General features: G+C 42.9%; 1 protein-coding gene across 2 annotated transcripts; it reads left to right on the forward strand.

The window, feature by feature from the left end:
- The first annotated feature begins 1,868 nt into the window (after positions 1 to 1,868).
- Positions 1,869 to 12,819, forward strand: gad1a (glutamate decarboxylase 1a). 2 transcript variants are annotated; one of them, XM_067252452.1, is made up of 16 exons: positions 1,869 to 1,944; positions 3,310 to 3,372; positions 5,072 to 5,227; positions 5,822 to 6,064; positions 6,312 to 6,402; positions 8,917 to 9,029; positions 9,241 to 9,356; positions 9,565 to 9,644; positions 9,851 to 9,905; positions 10,425 to 10,541; positions 10,866 to 10,930; positions 11,044 to 11,122; positions 11,262 to 11,411; positions 11,510 to 11,617; positions 12,293 to 12,382; positions 12,646 to 12,819. In XM_067252452.1, exons 1-16 carry the CDS (start codon positions 1,869 to 1,871, stop codon positions 12,817 to 12,819), a joined length of 1,776 nt encoding a protein of 591 aa, XP_067108553.1. The 2 variants fall into 2 exon arrangements, with proteins under 2 accessions (XP_067108553.1, XP_067108561.1); XM_067252460.1 differs by having other exon boundaries at positions 1,869 to 1,938.
- The last annotated feature ends 4,488 nt before the right edge of the window (positions 12,820 to 17,307 follow it).

The following is a 17,307-nucleotide window of genomic DNA, read 5'->3' on the forward strand; positions in this document are numbered from 1 at the left end:
TACCTTTTCAACACGATGCAAGAAGCCGAATCGTTTTAGTTTTTCCATCCAAAAATAAGATATTATCCATCCAGATATTTTCAGGAAGGATATAGGCTACATTTTGTCATTACCACTATTTCGACATAGCAAGCTAAATCTAAAGCCCGCGTGCTGATCGAGTTGAACTGGAACATAAATTCATTAAGATGAACAAATTAAAATTCAAAATAAAGGTCGAAACAGATGTATTTTTGATTAGACGAGCCTACATACCCTTACAAATGACATTTGACCCGGACGTGGCGACCTCCCCTCCCTGGTACCCCTCACAAGCGTAATGTGTTGCTCAGAGGATCAAACTTCCAAGTCCATGTTCGTGACCGGGATCCCAAATCGAGGTACATAGCGTCAAAGACAAACCAAACACGTACCAAAAGTCACGTTATATCAGAAAGGCACACCAAGAAATATCCCAAGAATATTTGGCTACAAAGCGGATGTCTGTTTGATATTAGGGGGGAAATGTGCAACACCGGCGGAGGTGGTGTGACTCATGCGTGCGTAGTAACGAATAAATAGGCAATGTACGCTTTAAATATCAGCACATCAAATGTACATCAGCAAAAAAAAGGTCAGCGTGCATGGAATTTCACAGTGAACTATTCTTCAACCCGACGTTTTTCCAGGACTGTTTAACGCACATTTTACACATCACATTTTTGGAGGACTTAATTTGGTCAGTGTCTCGTAGTTCTTTTTTTGGACTCTACCTGTTCACCTGTATCCATCACCAGCACGGTAAGCAGCCTTATAACACGGGGTTACTGTTGCACTGGCACACCCTTTAAAAAGGTAAAATAAAATTATTTTTAAAGATGAGTTTTCATTGAAGAAGCTCTAACAGGTGTTATGAAGCCGTTAAAAAAACATTTTGTGGCTTTAGTTGTGTGGATTTTGCACATCACCGATAAGGTTGTTTTATATCAAACCAACCCTTTATTCATACGTGATGCTGGATATATTATATATCCTAAAACGTTTATCTGCTACATTTTTATTTATTTATTGACAACTATGCGTAGACTGTATCTCAAAGGCTCTTCTCTATGAAGTGACATTGACCTGAATCGGGGTCATTATTATATACACAAGCAGGCTAACTCTAATGTTTCTGACTACTCATCAATCGTGTATTTATTAATTTCATTTAGACCTCATTAAACAATTTACTAATTACTAATTGAGAAATCAATCGAAGATAGACTGTGGACAATTTGACCTTTACATATTCACATCCTTGGCTTCACGGTCTGCTGTCCAATTCCTCACCTATCTCAACATTCCATTTCATCAGATGTTCATTATTATCAACTTCTCACGTGCTGGGTCATTATCCACGTCGACAGCCGAGATCAGGTTAGCCTATTGATGGGATCTGGAGGATTAATGCGAACCATTGTGGTGATATGGTTGGTTGAATGAGACTCCTTGTTTTTAGACTTTTGTGGTATGGGATGACTAAGACTAGTTTTGAGGTGTGCTGTAGATCAGTGCAGACAGCATAATTTATGCTTTAGAATCAACCTTGCCAGACAATCTCGTCGACAAGTCTGTCGTGTCTTGTCAATTTGAACAGCATTATTCGCATAGCTCTGCATCTCTGTCAACATTTGTACGAGGGGATATATCTTATCTTCAAACATCCATATTCAAATAGTTCGACATGTCATTATCCATGTCCAGTACTGTGGCTCCGCTAGCTATTATTTCTCTTCTCCTTACAGTGAGTGGGACTTTTCATCTCTGCTAAAATAAGAGGGTGTTCGCAGAAAGTGACAGCGCGCTTTGAAGTGAGGACTTTTGTAGGCTACTGTGTCTCAGGACTGATGGCGGCGTCTGCACCTTCCTCCTCTGGCGGCGAACCGGATCCCAACTCGACAAATTTACGACCACCAGGCTCAAGTAGGTCCATCGCAGATAAAATGCTTTTTCACTTGTGCTATTTACTTTGAGAGCAACGCCATTAATCATCGCCATGGATGAAAAAAGAATGTAGCCTACCATTCCAAATGCTTCTCCGTCTACAAATCACCGCGGCATTGCATGCGTGACAGACCGCCCGGACTCGGCTTCATTGACGAATCTTGCTGTCAAAACAGGTGATGTCCTCTAAAAACACGAGTTGAAAGCAATTAAAAAAACAACAGTGAATGGGCTTCCTATTGCCAAGACTATCACATTTTACATACAAATTTGAAAAGGTTCCAATCGTCTCATAAAAGTAAATTGTGAACTAAAATGTCTTATTTTTTTCTTCTTATTATTATTATTGGATGTAGCATTTGGACAATTAAGTAGAATTTTTCAGTACCATTTTTGATATATAGTCTGAATAAAAGCGTTCGACAGGGCATCTGGTGAATGGTAATTACGTGTAAAGTGCCGGTGATTGCAACCACTTTAAATTGACCCTAATGGTGTGTTCGAGCTCCTTATTTATAGCCGAACGTTAAAGGAAGCTCGAGACGCAATGTTACAGGCTGTAGCCTACCTCAATATATACTTCTTTAGGCTCTAGGCTTCACATTTTCTTAAACAAAGGCCACAATATTCTTCCGAGCGAATGAATAAAAGGATGGAAGATTATACTGTAGAATATTATTGTTGTGGGCGATGTACGCCTACTGTTGACAACATTCTAATATTTTAAGATGAACAATATGCCATCCCCCGTCTAAGCATTGGTTTGGTCATATTCTATTCTTCCTTCCTCCTCCTCTAATTAATAAACACACAAATAAATACATATTTTTATAGGCTATAGGTTAAATATTTTATGTTCTGTTGGAGGCTTCGGATGTTTGCAAAAGGATGTGATGGAACTGACCCCTTAAAAATCTGACCTGATTTTTGGATGGATCCAATTTCTCATTGTGGGTGAAATTTTCCATGTCTCAAAGGTGCCCCCTTGAAATCCCCCGAGGCCTTTATTCTCAGGGATGTGACACTGGCCGATCTGATGACTCATGGCTTTCCACACAATTAGATATTTCTGGCAAATATGCAACCAGTTAAAGTTGGTCATCCTATGGCCAACGTTCTAAATGCTAACGTTCAATTACACAATGTTTTCATATCATTCAGAACCTGAACATATTAATGATTTCACACACAGTTCAGTGTTGATATATTCATAATTGTAGTCTATCCACTATCTGCTTCAACATGCCCCATCCAGCGCTTTCATTAATAATCATTTTGGAGAATTTATGGTCATGACCAACGTAATTCTAGCACTATCTCAATAGTTTTCCTAAATGATTTTAGGCTATGACGCCTGGTGTGGAGTTGCTCATGGATGTACTAGAAAACTGGGAATGAAGATATGTGGTGAGTTAAACATTTCTTTAATGTATTTGAATGTGAGGTTTATAAGACGAACGGTTATTAATATCTGTGCATCCATCAAATATGCATCCGAAACATGTCAACAGCGCGTGGTAAAAGAAGGCCTGTCACGGCACATTTTGAATTTTGAGCTTCTGTGTGTCACTATGGAAAATGTGCGTTGGTCTGATACGGAATATTCTGCGTGGTTGTGCGGCGCTGCTCGGGTGACACGCTCTATGCACGCTGTCAATGGGAAGGCTCTTATCGCATGAGTGGGTTTTAAGGCTGAAAGGATGATAATGTCCTCAATTATTGTAACCACGTGATTTTTTTTGGGGAAAAAAAAACTGTTTTTCAAATGAGATAAAATGCAATTTGGATAGGACTACTATTGAACACACACCCCCGCCCCCCGTCCCAAATTAATGCTAATGGTAGGCCTATGTCCTTTATACAATTAAAGTCTAAATATTGCGCCCTCACATGGTTTACCTGGGAAACATTTAGGCCTGAGTGAAAATGTTACTGTCCTAAATGTTACCCTACAAAGACATCGGGCCTGATTAAATAGCTTTTGAAAATACGCAATGGCCTATAGACTACTATTCCTATGTTATTCATATTGTTGACTGTAGCCAGTTGGAATAGCGTATGTGCAGCTTTTAAAGAAGAATTGGTTTGTGTAATTCATTAAAGCTACAAATTTACGTTTCCAAGTGCTTTGTGTCAGGCCTTATCACGATTGAAACGCATTTGAAGGAAAGCGATTCAGAGGCGTCTGCAATCGTAATTCGTCAGGGTTCTGTTTTGCAGAGATAGCGCTGTCAGTAACCTATTGAGGCTACAACATCGGCTCGGCCCAGGAGAAAGAGAGGGAGAGAGAGGAAAATAAAGAAAAACAAGGAGAGAGAGAGAGATTGTCTGATAATTAATTTTCATGGAATTACAGACTTGGCTCAACCTTAATTAGCTCTAACCAGGTGCAATACAATAGTCCGATATGGTATTTCCTGGCTAGACGTCCTCCTAATAAACTTGCAGTCTATAATTTCTTAAGACTTCGATAGTCTGATTAGTTTTATATTTAATCAATAAAAGTAATTTGTCTTGGGCTTTGTTATAACGTGTTTTATTATTTTTTTGAGACAATTGATATTGTGTCTGCCCACACGAATTGAAATTGGGCTGAAAGTGTTTTTTCCTCTGTCGTCAGGCCAACCCCAGTAATAATTGGCCTGACTCTTTTCTGCTCTTCTGACACTTGGGCTTAGCGCCAAGTATGTACAAATCGTGCGCGATTTTACTTGCGTTCATGTCTATTACACCTTAAAAGAAATAGCATTTTTTAAACATTAGTTCCCCCCGGGCGTTAATGACATCGGGTCATTATGCTTTCACTGCTTACTGAAGTGGAACTTGTCGAGGGGACTTAATACGAATTTACAGCTAGGCTACTAAAGGACTGCTATTTGTGTTTGCTTGACTGGCTTTTGATGCTGATGTCACTGTGCTCAACCTCCCCTCCGCTATAAATAGGGTTCCCCCAACAGGATGGGAATCTCCTCAAAGCATCCACAGCAAACAGGATAGTCAGTTTCAGAAGTGGGCTAGCATGTGCTTTGAGTAAAACTGCGTGTGTTCAAGATGTTTGGGAACGTTAATCCACCGTTTGATTCCTCTGCCCCTTGCAACCATTTAGGATTTTTGCAGAAAAATAACAATCTGGAGGAGAAGAGTCGGATTGTGGGTTCCTTCCAGGAACAGTCGTCTAAGAATCAGCTGTCTTGTGACAACAGCGACAGAGATACCCGTTTCAGACGCACCGAGACGGACTTCTCCAATCTTTTCGCTAGAGGTAAACTGCCTATTAATTTATTTGTACAGAGTTATTCAAACATTTTATTTCACGTGAGATATAGCCTGAATGCAATTCTCTTTCAACATAATAATCCCATAATATTTTATGGGATTACGACTTGTCTATCGCTGATTATCACGTCAGTCTAGTTCTATTGGAGCCAAAATAAATGTGGGTACGGAAATAAAAATAATTTACTCAATAATGTTGAAATGATATGCATCTTGCATATCTTGCATTCAACTAAAATGCAGCCTGTTTTACGGCAGGTTCACTGCCAAACATCATGACAATTTAAATGACGTATTTAAATCGGTCTTGTTGGCAGCACAAGCCCTGAGTAACACTGCGATTCTCTGGAAGTTTGTTTAAAAACTCAATGAGAAGGATCAGAAGTATGTGTAGCTCTGAGGAGATCTAGTTTTGTAATAGATGATGAGGAAATCCACAGAAAGTGGAGATATTGACTATTTGAAGTCAGGTAGAAAAACAGCAGGGTTAATAATCGGATGATGAGAGGATACAGTGCTTCATGAAAACATGACACACATTGATATTGACCTTTCAAATCAAATTGATCTCAATTCATAGATTTATTGCCGGCCAAAAATGGAGAGGAACCAACCATGCAGTTTATGTTGGAGATTGTGGACATTCTCACCAACTATGTCCGCAAGACATTCGATAGGTCCACCAAAGTGTTGGACTTCCACCACCCTCACCAGCTCCTGGAGGGCATGGAGGGCTTCAACCTGGAGCTCTCTGACCAACCAGAGTCCCTGGAGCAGATCCTGGTGGACTGCAGGGACACTCTGAAATACGGAGTGAGGACAGGTGAGGACAAAAGACAAAGGGTTGATGCCGTGCGACAAAGCAGTACTCCCCCTTCCCCCCCCCCTCCCCCCCCCCCTCCCCCCCTCCTCCCTCCCCCTTCCCTCCCCCCTCAACCCCAACCTCCCCTGTACAATCAATACTGCTCAATACAATAGTCTACACTCGGTAGACTGTAGACTGTAATGATTACAGATAAAACTAGTGTCAAATTCTCGAACAAATCATGCCGTGCTCTCCTGTCTCCCAGGTCACCCCAGGTTCTTCAACCAGCTCTCCACAGGGTTGGACATCATTGGCTTGGCGGGAGAGTGGCTCACATCCACAGCAAACACTAACATGTGAGTGGAAGTCGATAAGGGATAAAAAAATGTTTTCTTCACACGTATATAGCATTTAATCATTGTTAGCTAATCTAAATGTATTGCATGTATAATGTGTTTTTAGCATTAAAGCACCTATGTTCAGGCTACAACATCGATCAATCAGTCAACTGTCTCAGTCAGGTATAATTGAAATTTCTCCGCAGTAAGATGTCAAGTTGATTCATTTAGGAGTGGGAGAATAGGTTTATGTAAGTCTGTCCCTGAAAAAAAATAATTTCCTTCCATTTTGGTTAATGGCCTCAGTAGATTTAGGTTCAAGCAGATGATGACTTCAAGTGACATAATTAGGACCCTTGGTGTGCCTTTAGCTGACTGATCCTCACAAAACTCTCCCAGACTGTCGATCAAACACGGAGGACAGGGCCTTACACATAGGGGACTTCTGAAGAGTCTGTTGTTTGCTGCGCTTTGGTTGTAGACCGACAGTGTTACTGCACTCAGATAATACAGCCCTACAGGCAAACTAAATTGCATATTGATTGTCATTCAGGGTTTTTTCATGTCTCTGTTTTCTGTAATGCCTCAGACCAGAGGCCAGAGGCCAGAGGGTGATGTCAGTTCCCCAAGGAGGAACATGTGATTCAATATTGCTTTTCAGAATATGGAGGAGTGTCGTACTAGCCAGAGAGTTCAGCGACGTGTCCTGATGAAGGTCGACATCTCAAAGGCCCTGAGTTACTGTCGACTTAGATGTTACTGTGATTGGCAGCTCAAACTCGAGGCAGTCTAACCTCTGGCCAAAGCTAATCTCGGTAACACACTGATGTAAGGAAACTGTGCTCAAGGTGTGAGATATTCTGTAGAACCCAGATTCCCATGCTAGTTAGAAGACTTGGCACAATAGCGTGGTAACAATGAGAGATATGTTTAGTCGTGGACTTGTATCTACAATTACTCTTGAAATACAACCCCGCCATTAACACAGGGATTTTACCTCATTTAATGAAGATGGATGTACACCTCATCCCTGGCTTGGTATGCCTTCATCATCCCTAAGACCCTCGTATATTCTGTTTACTCTTCACTACACAGTCGATGAGTGTATAGTTAGTCCGGCTGATTGTGGTTCCACCTCCTTATTGATGTGCTACTCCACCTAAGGCTTCCTGCTTGGTTTAGACAGATCATGTGACAACATGACAACATCACTGTGGATGACTGGAGGCCCAGGGTGAAGGTGGGACACACATTTGTTATTCATGTTCGGCGATCACTCCATCAGCATTAATTACCACAGGCAGCCATTGATTGACACTAATGGAATGACAATCGTGTCCGGGGTTATACCATCAGAATTAGTCTATGTGAGTGATGGAGTTCAAATGAACGTCTGAAAAAAGAAAGGGTTGGACTTCTTTATTATGTTGCTGGCAAGCCTGCTGTCTAAAAACCATTATGGGTTATGGACTGTAATGTTCTGTAGATGGATTGACTTGTACCGCATGAACAGACAGGCAGTAGGATCATTAGAAGAGCATAGGGCAGGATTTAGCGAAGAACATCATCTAATTCAACTAAAGGTTACAGTGCAGCAGAGAAAATTTAGTTCTTAAAGTGTATTTTCCCCAAGAGTTTTCTGGATTGTTAAATGAAATGGAAACAATACTTTGAAAGAGGTCACAGGAAATATGATGGCGTTAAGGAAGCCCAACTGACCTGTATGATATGTTTCCATCTGAGTTCTCATAATGTTCGTCATGGGCCATATCTAGAAGATGTATTATAGAATATGAATAGATGGCTGACTTGGCAGATACAAACGTAAAGAAACCCAGGAAAGGGCATCTGTGCGGGGGACGTAAACTCAAGGTAAACAGCCAGCGACTGGTCGGAGCATCAGGTTGACACAGGGACCTGAAACATTTTCCAAACTAGCTGTGCACACGCTGTTCTGCAGATGTGCTTCAGACACAAAGGCAGCGACATTCTCATTGTGTCATATCCTGTCTTTCTGTCTCTTTCTCATTGCGTCACATACTGTCTCTCGGTCTCTTCCTCCTTCCAGCTCCTAGACAATAGCTCCCTCATGGTTCTTAATGGACTTGAGCCGATGTGACACTCATGTTCTTTTTCATTCCACTGAGTAAAGCCAGCCCCTTATACAATGTGACAGAACTATTGCTGAAGCGTGACATGGCTCGAATTGCCCCATTACTTTCTTTACTAGCTGATAATGCTGCTTGCTCAATGAGCACACAACACGAGATGAGTTCAAGCTTTAGATATCATTCAGGGTTTGGTCCTTTGTGAGAAACACAAAACAATGTAGTCAACATGGAGCCACTATTATTCCATGTTTATGATGCATCTTTCTGATAGTAACACGACACAGGGGATGTAATTGAGAAGGGAAAGCGAAAATCCTTATAAGAGCACAGGGAGGCGAGCACCAGAACGGTAACCATCAGAAACCGGAGAGCGCCGAGGACTGGGTCTTGTTTTGACGAGGTGAGTGTTTGTGCTCTGCAGGTTCACCTATGAGATCGCCCCTGTGTTTGTGCTCATGGAGCAGCTGACCCTGAGGAAGATGAGGGAGATCGTGGGCTGGCCCAACGGAGAGGGCGACGGGATCTTTTCGCCAGGTGAGAGGCCAGGATGAGTTCACCTGTGAGGGACAACAGATGAAAAGTCAGACATAAAATACTACATCTTTGTAACCGGAGATGGGAGTTTTTTCTCGATTCTCACCGTAACATGGAGATGCATGGATGCTTACTAGCTCCTTCTGCTGTGTCGTGCCACAGGATGCTGTGGTAACTGTCTGCCTGTCTGCTTTGTGCTTCATGTCCACAGGAGGAGCCATCTCCAACATGTACAGTGTCATGATCGCCCGCTACAAGTTCTTCCCGGAGGTGAAGACCAAAGGCATGACGGCCGCTCCCAGACTGGTCCTGTTCACCTCAGAGCACGTTAGTACCTCCTCTCACTCAGTATGGACTGGATGCTTTGACCTTTGACCTTTCACAGAGCCCCGGGGGAAACGGAAACGCATTAAATCCTTCATTCGGCCACTTTAATTCATCCTGATGTCATTTAAGACATCTGTGTCACAGGTGATTGTCAGTTTGGCCTTTTTAGTACCTCAATAAAATCAATTCTTGCCTTCCGTTCATGCAGAGCCACTACTCCATAAAGAAGGCCAGCGCAGCTTTGGGCTTTGGAACCGAGAACCTGATTCTTCTGAGCACAGATGAGAGGTTTGTGGAGGTTCTATATTCCGATCGGTATTCGATCAGTAGTCACTCAGTCGTTTTCCTCCATAGCAACAGTGAGAAGGGGGATTTGAATCTGTGACCTCATGATCTGCAGTCAGATGCTCCCAACGCTGAGCTACAGCCATCCTCTCTGTTGAAGCCACGTAGAAACGGTGTGGAGGGTCTGACATGCCTGTGTGCTTGTTTAGGGGAAGGGTCATCCCTGCTGATCTGGAAGCCAAGGTCCTGGACGCTAAGAAGAGGGTGAGTTTTTCATATTTAATGTGATTTAGCGGAAAGTCATACAGTCCGTGTCTCTAAATAAGATTAATCTGCTTTCTTGTCTGTTGCTCAGTGAGGTAGCATAATGTTAATAACTTCCAGTGAGTCGAAACATTAACTTGTAGAATAGGCATTTAATTCAAACCCATTAATTGAAGTGCATCTGCAGTTAATCATACTTGTTTGAGTGTACAATAACAAAAAGGGCATTTCCATTTTAAGGTTCGTGCCTATGCCTGTCCAAATGTTATCCCACACATTGCCCCTAGTTCCAAAACACAGTCTGATGGAACTGATTTAGTTAAGGCTACGGAACAAAACACAGGAGCTGTCTACACCAGCAACGGCTTGCCTGGAGAAATAGAGAATAGTCTGTGAAATGTGTTCCACCCAATTTCTGTTATGTCAAAGATTGCACAAAGTGAACATTGCAGTTGGATTCCAGCACATCAGCGTAATAGACTGTGTTCTCCCTGTCCGGTTCTCCCTGTCCACTGCCAGGGATGTGTTCCGATGTTTGTGAACGCTACTGCGGGATCCACGGTGTACGGGGCGTTCGACCCCATCAACGAGATTGCAGACATCTGTGAGAAGTACAACATGTGGCTGCATGTAGATGTAAGTGAATCTTCTCTAGCCTCATCACTCCAACAGGCCTCCTAAATAGATCTCTGAAGAGTGTATTTCAGTGAATGACTCTGGGCCCGAAAACCCCTCACTATACCATTTTCATTCACTTGAAGTTTTGTTTAAATCTGTCTGTTAGGGGAGGGATATATAGGCAGATACCATTGCTTTCATCGTGTCAGAAAGGAGCAATCTTGTAAACTGAAGTATTCTAAAGGGTATTGAAAGCTACCGTGTCTGGCCCAGACGGACCTACGGTATTTTTGTGTCCACGGAAGCTATCATCCATGAAAACAAGCGGTTGTGTTTGTGCAGGGAGCGTGGGGAGGTGGCTTGCTGATGTCCAGGCAGCACAGGCACAAGCTGAGCGGGGTGGAGAGGTACATTCTGACACACAGTTTGAACACAGCTATACACTCGCCCACTGAGGAGCATGAGAAACCAGCCCGTGCCATCACCACACGCTCTCAGTCGATCTTGTGCTTCCCACTAGGGCCAACTCTGTCACCTGGAACCCTCACAAGATGATGGGCGTTCCTCTGCAGTGCTCTGCCATCCTAGTCAGGGAACGGGTAAGATTACACTCACACACACACACACACACACATACAAAAACGCACACATGCACGTACGCACACACACCAAAATCACATAGATACAGACAAGCACACACATCGACACACCAGTCCGACCTCTTCTAAACTCTTGCAGGGAGTTCTAGAAGGCTGCAACTCCATGTGTGCAGGCTACCTCTTCCAGCCTGACAAACAGTATGACGTCACGTATGACACCGGTGACAAGGCCATCCAGTGCGGAAGACACGTGGACATCTTCAAGTTCTGGCTCATGTGGAAAGCAAAAGTATATCTTTCCCCTTCACATAGATAACTGTATCAATTACATGTCCTGATCCTTTTAACACTGTACATCAATGTGTTGCCGTTGGTCCCCTCTTTCAGGGAACAGTAGGGTTTGAACAGCACATTGACAAGTGCCTGGACCTCTCAGCGTATCTCTACAACAAAATCAAGGACCGAGAGGGCTACGAGATGGTCTTCCAGGGAGAGGTGAGATATGTTCCCCTTTATCTCCCAGGCTGGAATAGCTCTGAGAGGATTCCTCTAGAGCACTGAGAGGGGAGGGTACAGCTCAATGGTTGGAGCTCTTGACTAGAGATCAACAGGTTCAGATTCCCCCTGTACTGTATGTGACTGGATAAAAGCGTCTGCTACATGAACACAGAATATATTTTTGTTCTTTCATTTCCTATCAGATTAAATGGATTTAGATTAGCACAACTATGGGAGAGATCTTGGATTTAAATTGTGCTCAAGTTGATCACAATCAGTAGATCAGTTATTGCCTTATTATCTGTTCATATATTCTGTATTCATTTCTAATTACGCATTCCTACTGTAACCTGTATTGTGTTCTGAAGACAGTCACGGGTCTATGAGTTGAATACCAAACACCTGTTGGCTGTATGTTACATTTGTTTTCCCTTTCTACTATATATTCTGTCCTTGGACCTTCATGACTCAGAGATACTTTGCTAGTACCGCTGTGTCTGAACTGGTCATGTTGATGTCGAGGTGATGGTTAAACTCTCCAATCAGCTGGTTGTTAATACTCATAAACCCAGAAGGTAAACTGAGCTGCTGTTCCCATGGAGACGGACTGAGCTTCCTCCGACACAGCTGGACCACGATCTCTCTCGTAACTCTCGACTTCCCTCTCGACAGCCTCAGCACACCAACGTGTGTTTCTGGTACCTTCCCCCGGGGATGCGCGACATGCCTGACGGGCAGGAGCGGAGGGAGAGGCTGCACAAGGTAAACCCCCAATTAACCCCCAATAGTTCCGCAGGCTGGCTGAGTCGATCGCTGAATTAGAACACCCACTCCTCCACCTGCAGTGTGCACTTTTTGGCAAAGGGTGGATAGCCAAGGTGGAAACACTAACCGATAAGCCAGTGCTGAGGCTTTTAAAATCCATAACCTGCCAACTGAACCACTTCTTGATTGGCAGCTGTGTTTGTATGAAACAGCGCTGACCTCTTCTTCGTTCTACGGCTTGTCTTGACATCTGACAACAGGTGGCGCCCAAGATCAAGGCCATGATGATGGAGTCTGGAACCACCATGGTGGGCTACCAGCCCCAGGGAGACAAGGTCAACTTCTTCCGTATGGTCGTCTCCAACCCCGCGGCCACCAGATCAGACATCGACTTCTTGACCGACGAGATCGAGAGACTTGGCCAGGACTTGTAAGGACCCACACGTCCCTGCAAGGTGTGGCTCTCATCTCACCCACGTCCTGCCCAGACCTCCGCTCTGCTTCCTGTCTTCTGTGTCACTCAAGTAAACCTTTAAGACTTTGAATCTTTAGCTCAGTCCTTACCATTCGTCTATGCCGCAAAATGGACTGGCCTAAATGGTTCATGTCTTGCCTCTCTTTAGCAGTCAACATGCCATAGTTCGACCTGACATATTGTATAGCTGCCTATAGAAGTATCCATACTGACGCACTGATCGAACTTGAAAGACTTAACCTGTTGCTACAGAGCACAATGCAAGGGACCTCATGGCATAGATATTATACATTACATAGCATTATAATATACAATATACACTATATTGTACTGACTGTTGGTGCTGTGTGATGTCCATGTAATTATCAAGCAAGATAAGCACCGCCCCCTTGTGTTTGAGCTGTTCTTTCCCTTTCATATTGAGTAGTGGGATGTGTAACACAGTCATTGTAACAGGTAATCTATTGCTGTTTTTAGAGCTGATGAATTTTGTGTAGATTGTGTATAGTATTGTTACATTGCTTTTGTGACAGATATGTGTCTTAGTTTTACAATGGGGAAACCCCAATATAGAAAATCCACAAAATATATGTATTTAAATAGATGAATCACTTTATTTATACCAAGAGATTATATGTGTGAGAGAATAATCTAGTATATTCTTCCATTTGTATTGTATCCTTATTTATACTTTGAAACACAAATGTATATTATCAAACTGTTTTCAATAACATTGAAGGTATTTTAGTGTATTTGTGAACCAAAGAAGAGTATAATTATGAATAAGTGTATACAGCCCTCCACATAACCTATAGATGGATTAAGATATATATATATAAAATATACAGTATATAGGAATATGTAATTTGACACCCTCAGTGCAATCTATGTTGTGTAACTGTAATATGACATTGTAGATTGATGAATGTTCTCGTCACATGACCGTGGGGTGTAAGAGAAGCACAATACCCGACCACACCCGCCCCCTTTCACGTTAAGAAACTCAGTCCAGTCCAATATATCTATAAACGATCACATTCCTCATGTTCTGTCTTATGTTTCAAGTGTATGCACAATATTCCCCTGTGAGAAACGACATGTTGCGAAGCTCACTTTAACGGTACGACTGCACCGCCAGGCCTGGGTTTGTCCTGTGCTGCACAGCCAGGCCTGGGTTTGTCCTGTGCTGCACAGCCAGGCCTGGGTTTGTCCTGTGCTGCACAGCCAGGCCTGGGTTTGTCCTGTGCTGGATCTGATAACTGTACATTCCTGGATGAATGAGATGATGGATCCCTTGTCAGTTTAGGCACTTTAACCTCCTACCATGTGCAAAGCATTACTGTTATATTTACAGCACTAATAAACATCTCTGCTTTAAAACATCTGTTCCAAAGTGATTTAAAGGGCACAATTTGATGAACATTAGTCATCATCACTCTGAACCTCTCAGGGTATTAGAAGATTGTGTTTTAATAGATAATGAATCATCCATATGTTTAATGAAGCTGTTATGTTACACATTAAAACATCCACAAAGGTATATCATTGGAGTATATACATGTGTGTCCTTGTATACACTGAGGTAACAGCACTGCAGGTCAGATTGGCTCCAGTGTTTAGTGACCCCCCTTCAGCATACCATCTAAAGGGAAAGAGATCACGGCATCATCTGAATGCAGAATGTTGCGTGACAAGGTCTTGTGTCTCTTTCCCTTTCTTTCTTGGTGTCTTTGACGAGACGGCTTTAGGTGACAGTGACATCAGACCTTGCTTCATGGACTCAGGTTAGCCATGGGGAACCGCAACGATGCGAGAGCAATTTAGGGATGATTTACTTCAAAAGACTATCCGCCTTTTCCTCTCGCCGTCCGTCAATCACTATTCGTGAGGCAGCTTCAGTGCAGCCATGTCAGTGCTCACAGGGGTTGGTTGAAACATTCATGTGGATACGAAGGTGAAGAGAGAGCTATATTTATCAGTTGGCATGTGTGTGCAAAATGAACTTTTTTTTTGTTGCAACGAGTGTCTAGTCAAAGTGAGTATAAATGATTAGGGTTAGGGTTCATTCATTTATTGGTCTTCAAAATCCTGGTCAGAGGTTTCCCGTTCCTCATCTCATTGCCAAGTCACATCAGTCAGTCCGTGGAATATGATGTGAGCGAACGTCTGTGCAATTCCTTGGTGCTTTTTCCCTCCTAACTGTCACCCTCCAATTAATCACCCTGGGGGCACGTTTTATTGGTTGATCATTTCCCAGCTGAGCTTTCACGAGCCCCCAATGCTTCCTCTTACAGCTAACACTTTTAAGATATTTATCATAAAAAGCATTAGACTGTGTCCTAACTATTCCGACCCGAGTCCAGAGAGGCCCATTTCAAAGACTCTGGCTGGATGGATTTTATTTGAATACAGCAGCAGAGCGGCTGAGTGTTTGAGCAGGGCCGCCACCATCTTTACACACGGCTCTTTTGTTTCATGACCCCGGCCGCAAGACGGATTCTGTGTGAAATCAAGAGAAACAATGCGGAGGATAAATCTCAGAGATAATGAGGAAACGGAAGTCATGTATTCCGTTCTCTCGTTATGTCATTGAAGGAAATCAAAATGATTTTGCCGGCGTAGTAACCTGGTTGTGAGCTGCAGTGATGGTGATAATATTGTCTGAGCATAATTGAACTGATGCATAATTACAGAGCTAATTTGGAACCAGGTGTCTCAAGCTCTTGAAATAATTGAAAGTTAATGAAAACAAAGGAGCTGGCTTGAACGGCTCTTCCAGGGCGTCGTTAATTGGCTTTTCTAGTCGTCATAGTCTAGTGACCACAGAAGTGACTGTCCGCTCGCACCAACTCAGAGCCTACAGCAGATACACACACCTATATAGGAACACATTCTTTTTTTATTGTATCAAGCATATAATCCAATCAGTTTTCGAAAACAAAGCTAAATTGTCATGTTTCCATTCTGCGATACTTTCATTTCAAATGCTAAACTTATGACCGTAGACTACTGTTGCTCTGATGAGTCACCCAATATCTCAACTCGAGTGTGAAGCTTTGGACTCGGAGTCTGTGATATGCTGCATAAAACTCATATATAATTTAATTTCATACTGCCCCGTCACCTTAACCAACAATCAGTAAACCCATCTATTCCAATTACAAGCCTTATTAAACTTTGAACAAGTGCAGGGCAGCCCTTTGAAAATAACAAGCTCCACTGGTTTCTTCTCCATTCTGTGTGTGTCTCTGGGGGTGGACTGCCCCTAAACACCAGACTGTGAAATACCTGCTGTCTGGCTCTGCTCTGGCCTCAACACACTCCATTTCACCCTCAGCACACACTGGGCCAGGCCAGTCTGAGCTCACAGCAGCTTCCGCAGATAGTCTGGTGGAGCTCAACAACAACTAAACATTGTTAAAAGTCAATCTATAGGCTAAGTTAATCAGAATACATTTACATTTTCTTCATTTAGCAGACGCTGTTATCCAAAGCGATATACAGATAGTGGATGTAAAAGCACAGCAGAAAATCAAGGATCAGAAGTGCATCGTGCTAACCAGCAACAAAACAACAAAAATAATCACGAATACACGTGACTCAATACTCACTCCATAACACTAAATATGTATTAATCTAAACAATTTTCACATGCCTCAGTCTCACAGACCTTTTCCCTATACTGCGGAGTATTATCTCGTCTTGCCTCCATCAGCTGGGCTGTTTCTCTCACAGAGTCTCTCCATGAATGCAGTCATTGGTTTCCTGATGTGCCTGATCCATCTTCTACCCCAGGGATTCACCGCCACATTAGCTTCCTCATTGATACTGACATGCCCACTGTGCAGGCCTCCTGGGATGAAACGCTGATGATGACTATGGAGGGTTCCTGCCAATCCCTTCCCCCCTCATCTCACTCCACATCACACACACGCAGACACACACACACACATGCAGACACACACACACACATGCAGACGCACACACACACAAGCAGACACACACACACACATGCAGACACACACACACACATGCAGACACACACACACACAAGCAGACACACACACACACACAAATGAAAACAAAATGATGACTAATGAATAATGAAGTTTCTTTCTGGGAAGTTTTAACATGACTTGTGAATGTCTTTGGTTCTGGGGAAAAAAGCTCTCTCTCTCTCACACACACACACACATTTATGGGCACACATGTACACATGCACACAAACTCACGCATACACGTCTAAATGATCATACAGTCACCTCTGCATCTCTTTACTTCTGGGGCCTTGAGGTTGCCAATGGCATTCATAATCAATGTGAAGGGCCATTCACTCTTAGAGCAATGATAATGATTCACAATGATCTGGATAGTCTCTTCTCATTGGTTGCTTGGTTCACTCCCAGTGCAAGCCTTGATTTCTCGTGGCAGAGAACAAATTTATAAG

This window comes from Osmerus mordax, chromosome 2 (assembly GCF_038355195.1).
Source record: "Osmerus mordax isolate fOsmMor3 chromosome 2, fOsmMor3.pri, whole genome shotgun sequence".
NCBI classification, from domain to species: Eukaryota; Metazoa; Chordata; class Actinopteri; order Osmeriformes; family Osmeridae; genus Osmerus; species Osmerus mordax.

Excerpts from the sequence above, each read along its gene's own strand:
- gad1a (XM_067252452.1), top strand. The coding sequence starts at position 1,869 with ATGGCGGCGTCTGCACCTTCCTCCTCTGGCGGCGAACCGGATCCCAAC. Across the intron at positions 9,030-9,240 it reads CGACGGGATCTTTTCGCCAG|GAGGAGCCATCTCCAACATG; the intron begins GTGAGAGGCCAG and ends TCATGTCCACAG. Across the intron at positions 10,542-10,865 it reads ACATGTGGCTGCATGTAGAT|GGAGCGTGGGGAGGTGGCTT; the intron begins GTAAGTGAATCT and ends GTGTTTGTGCAG.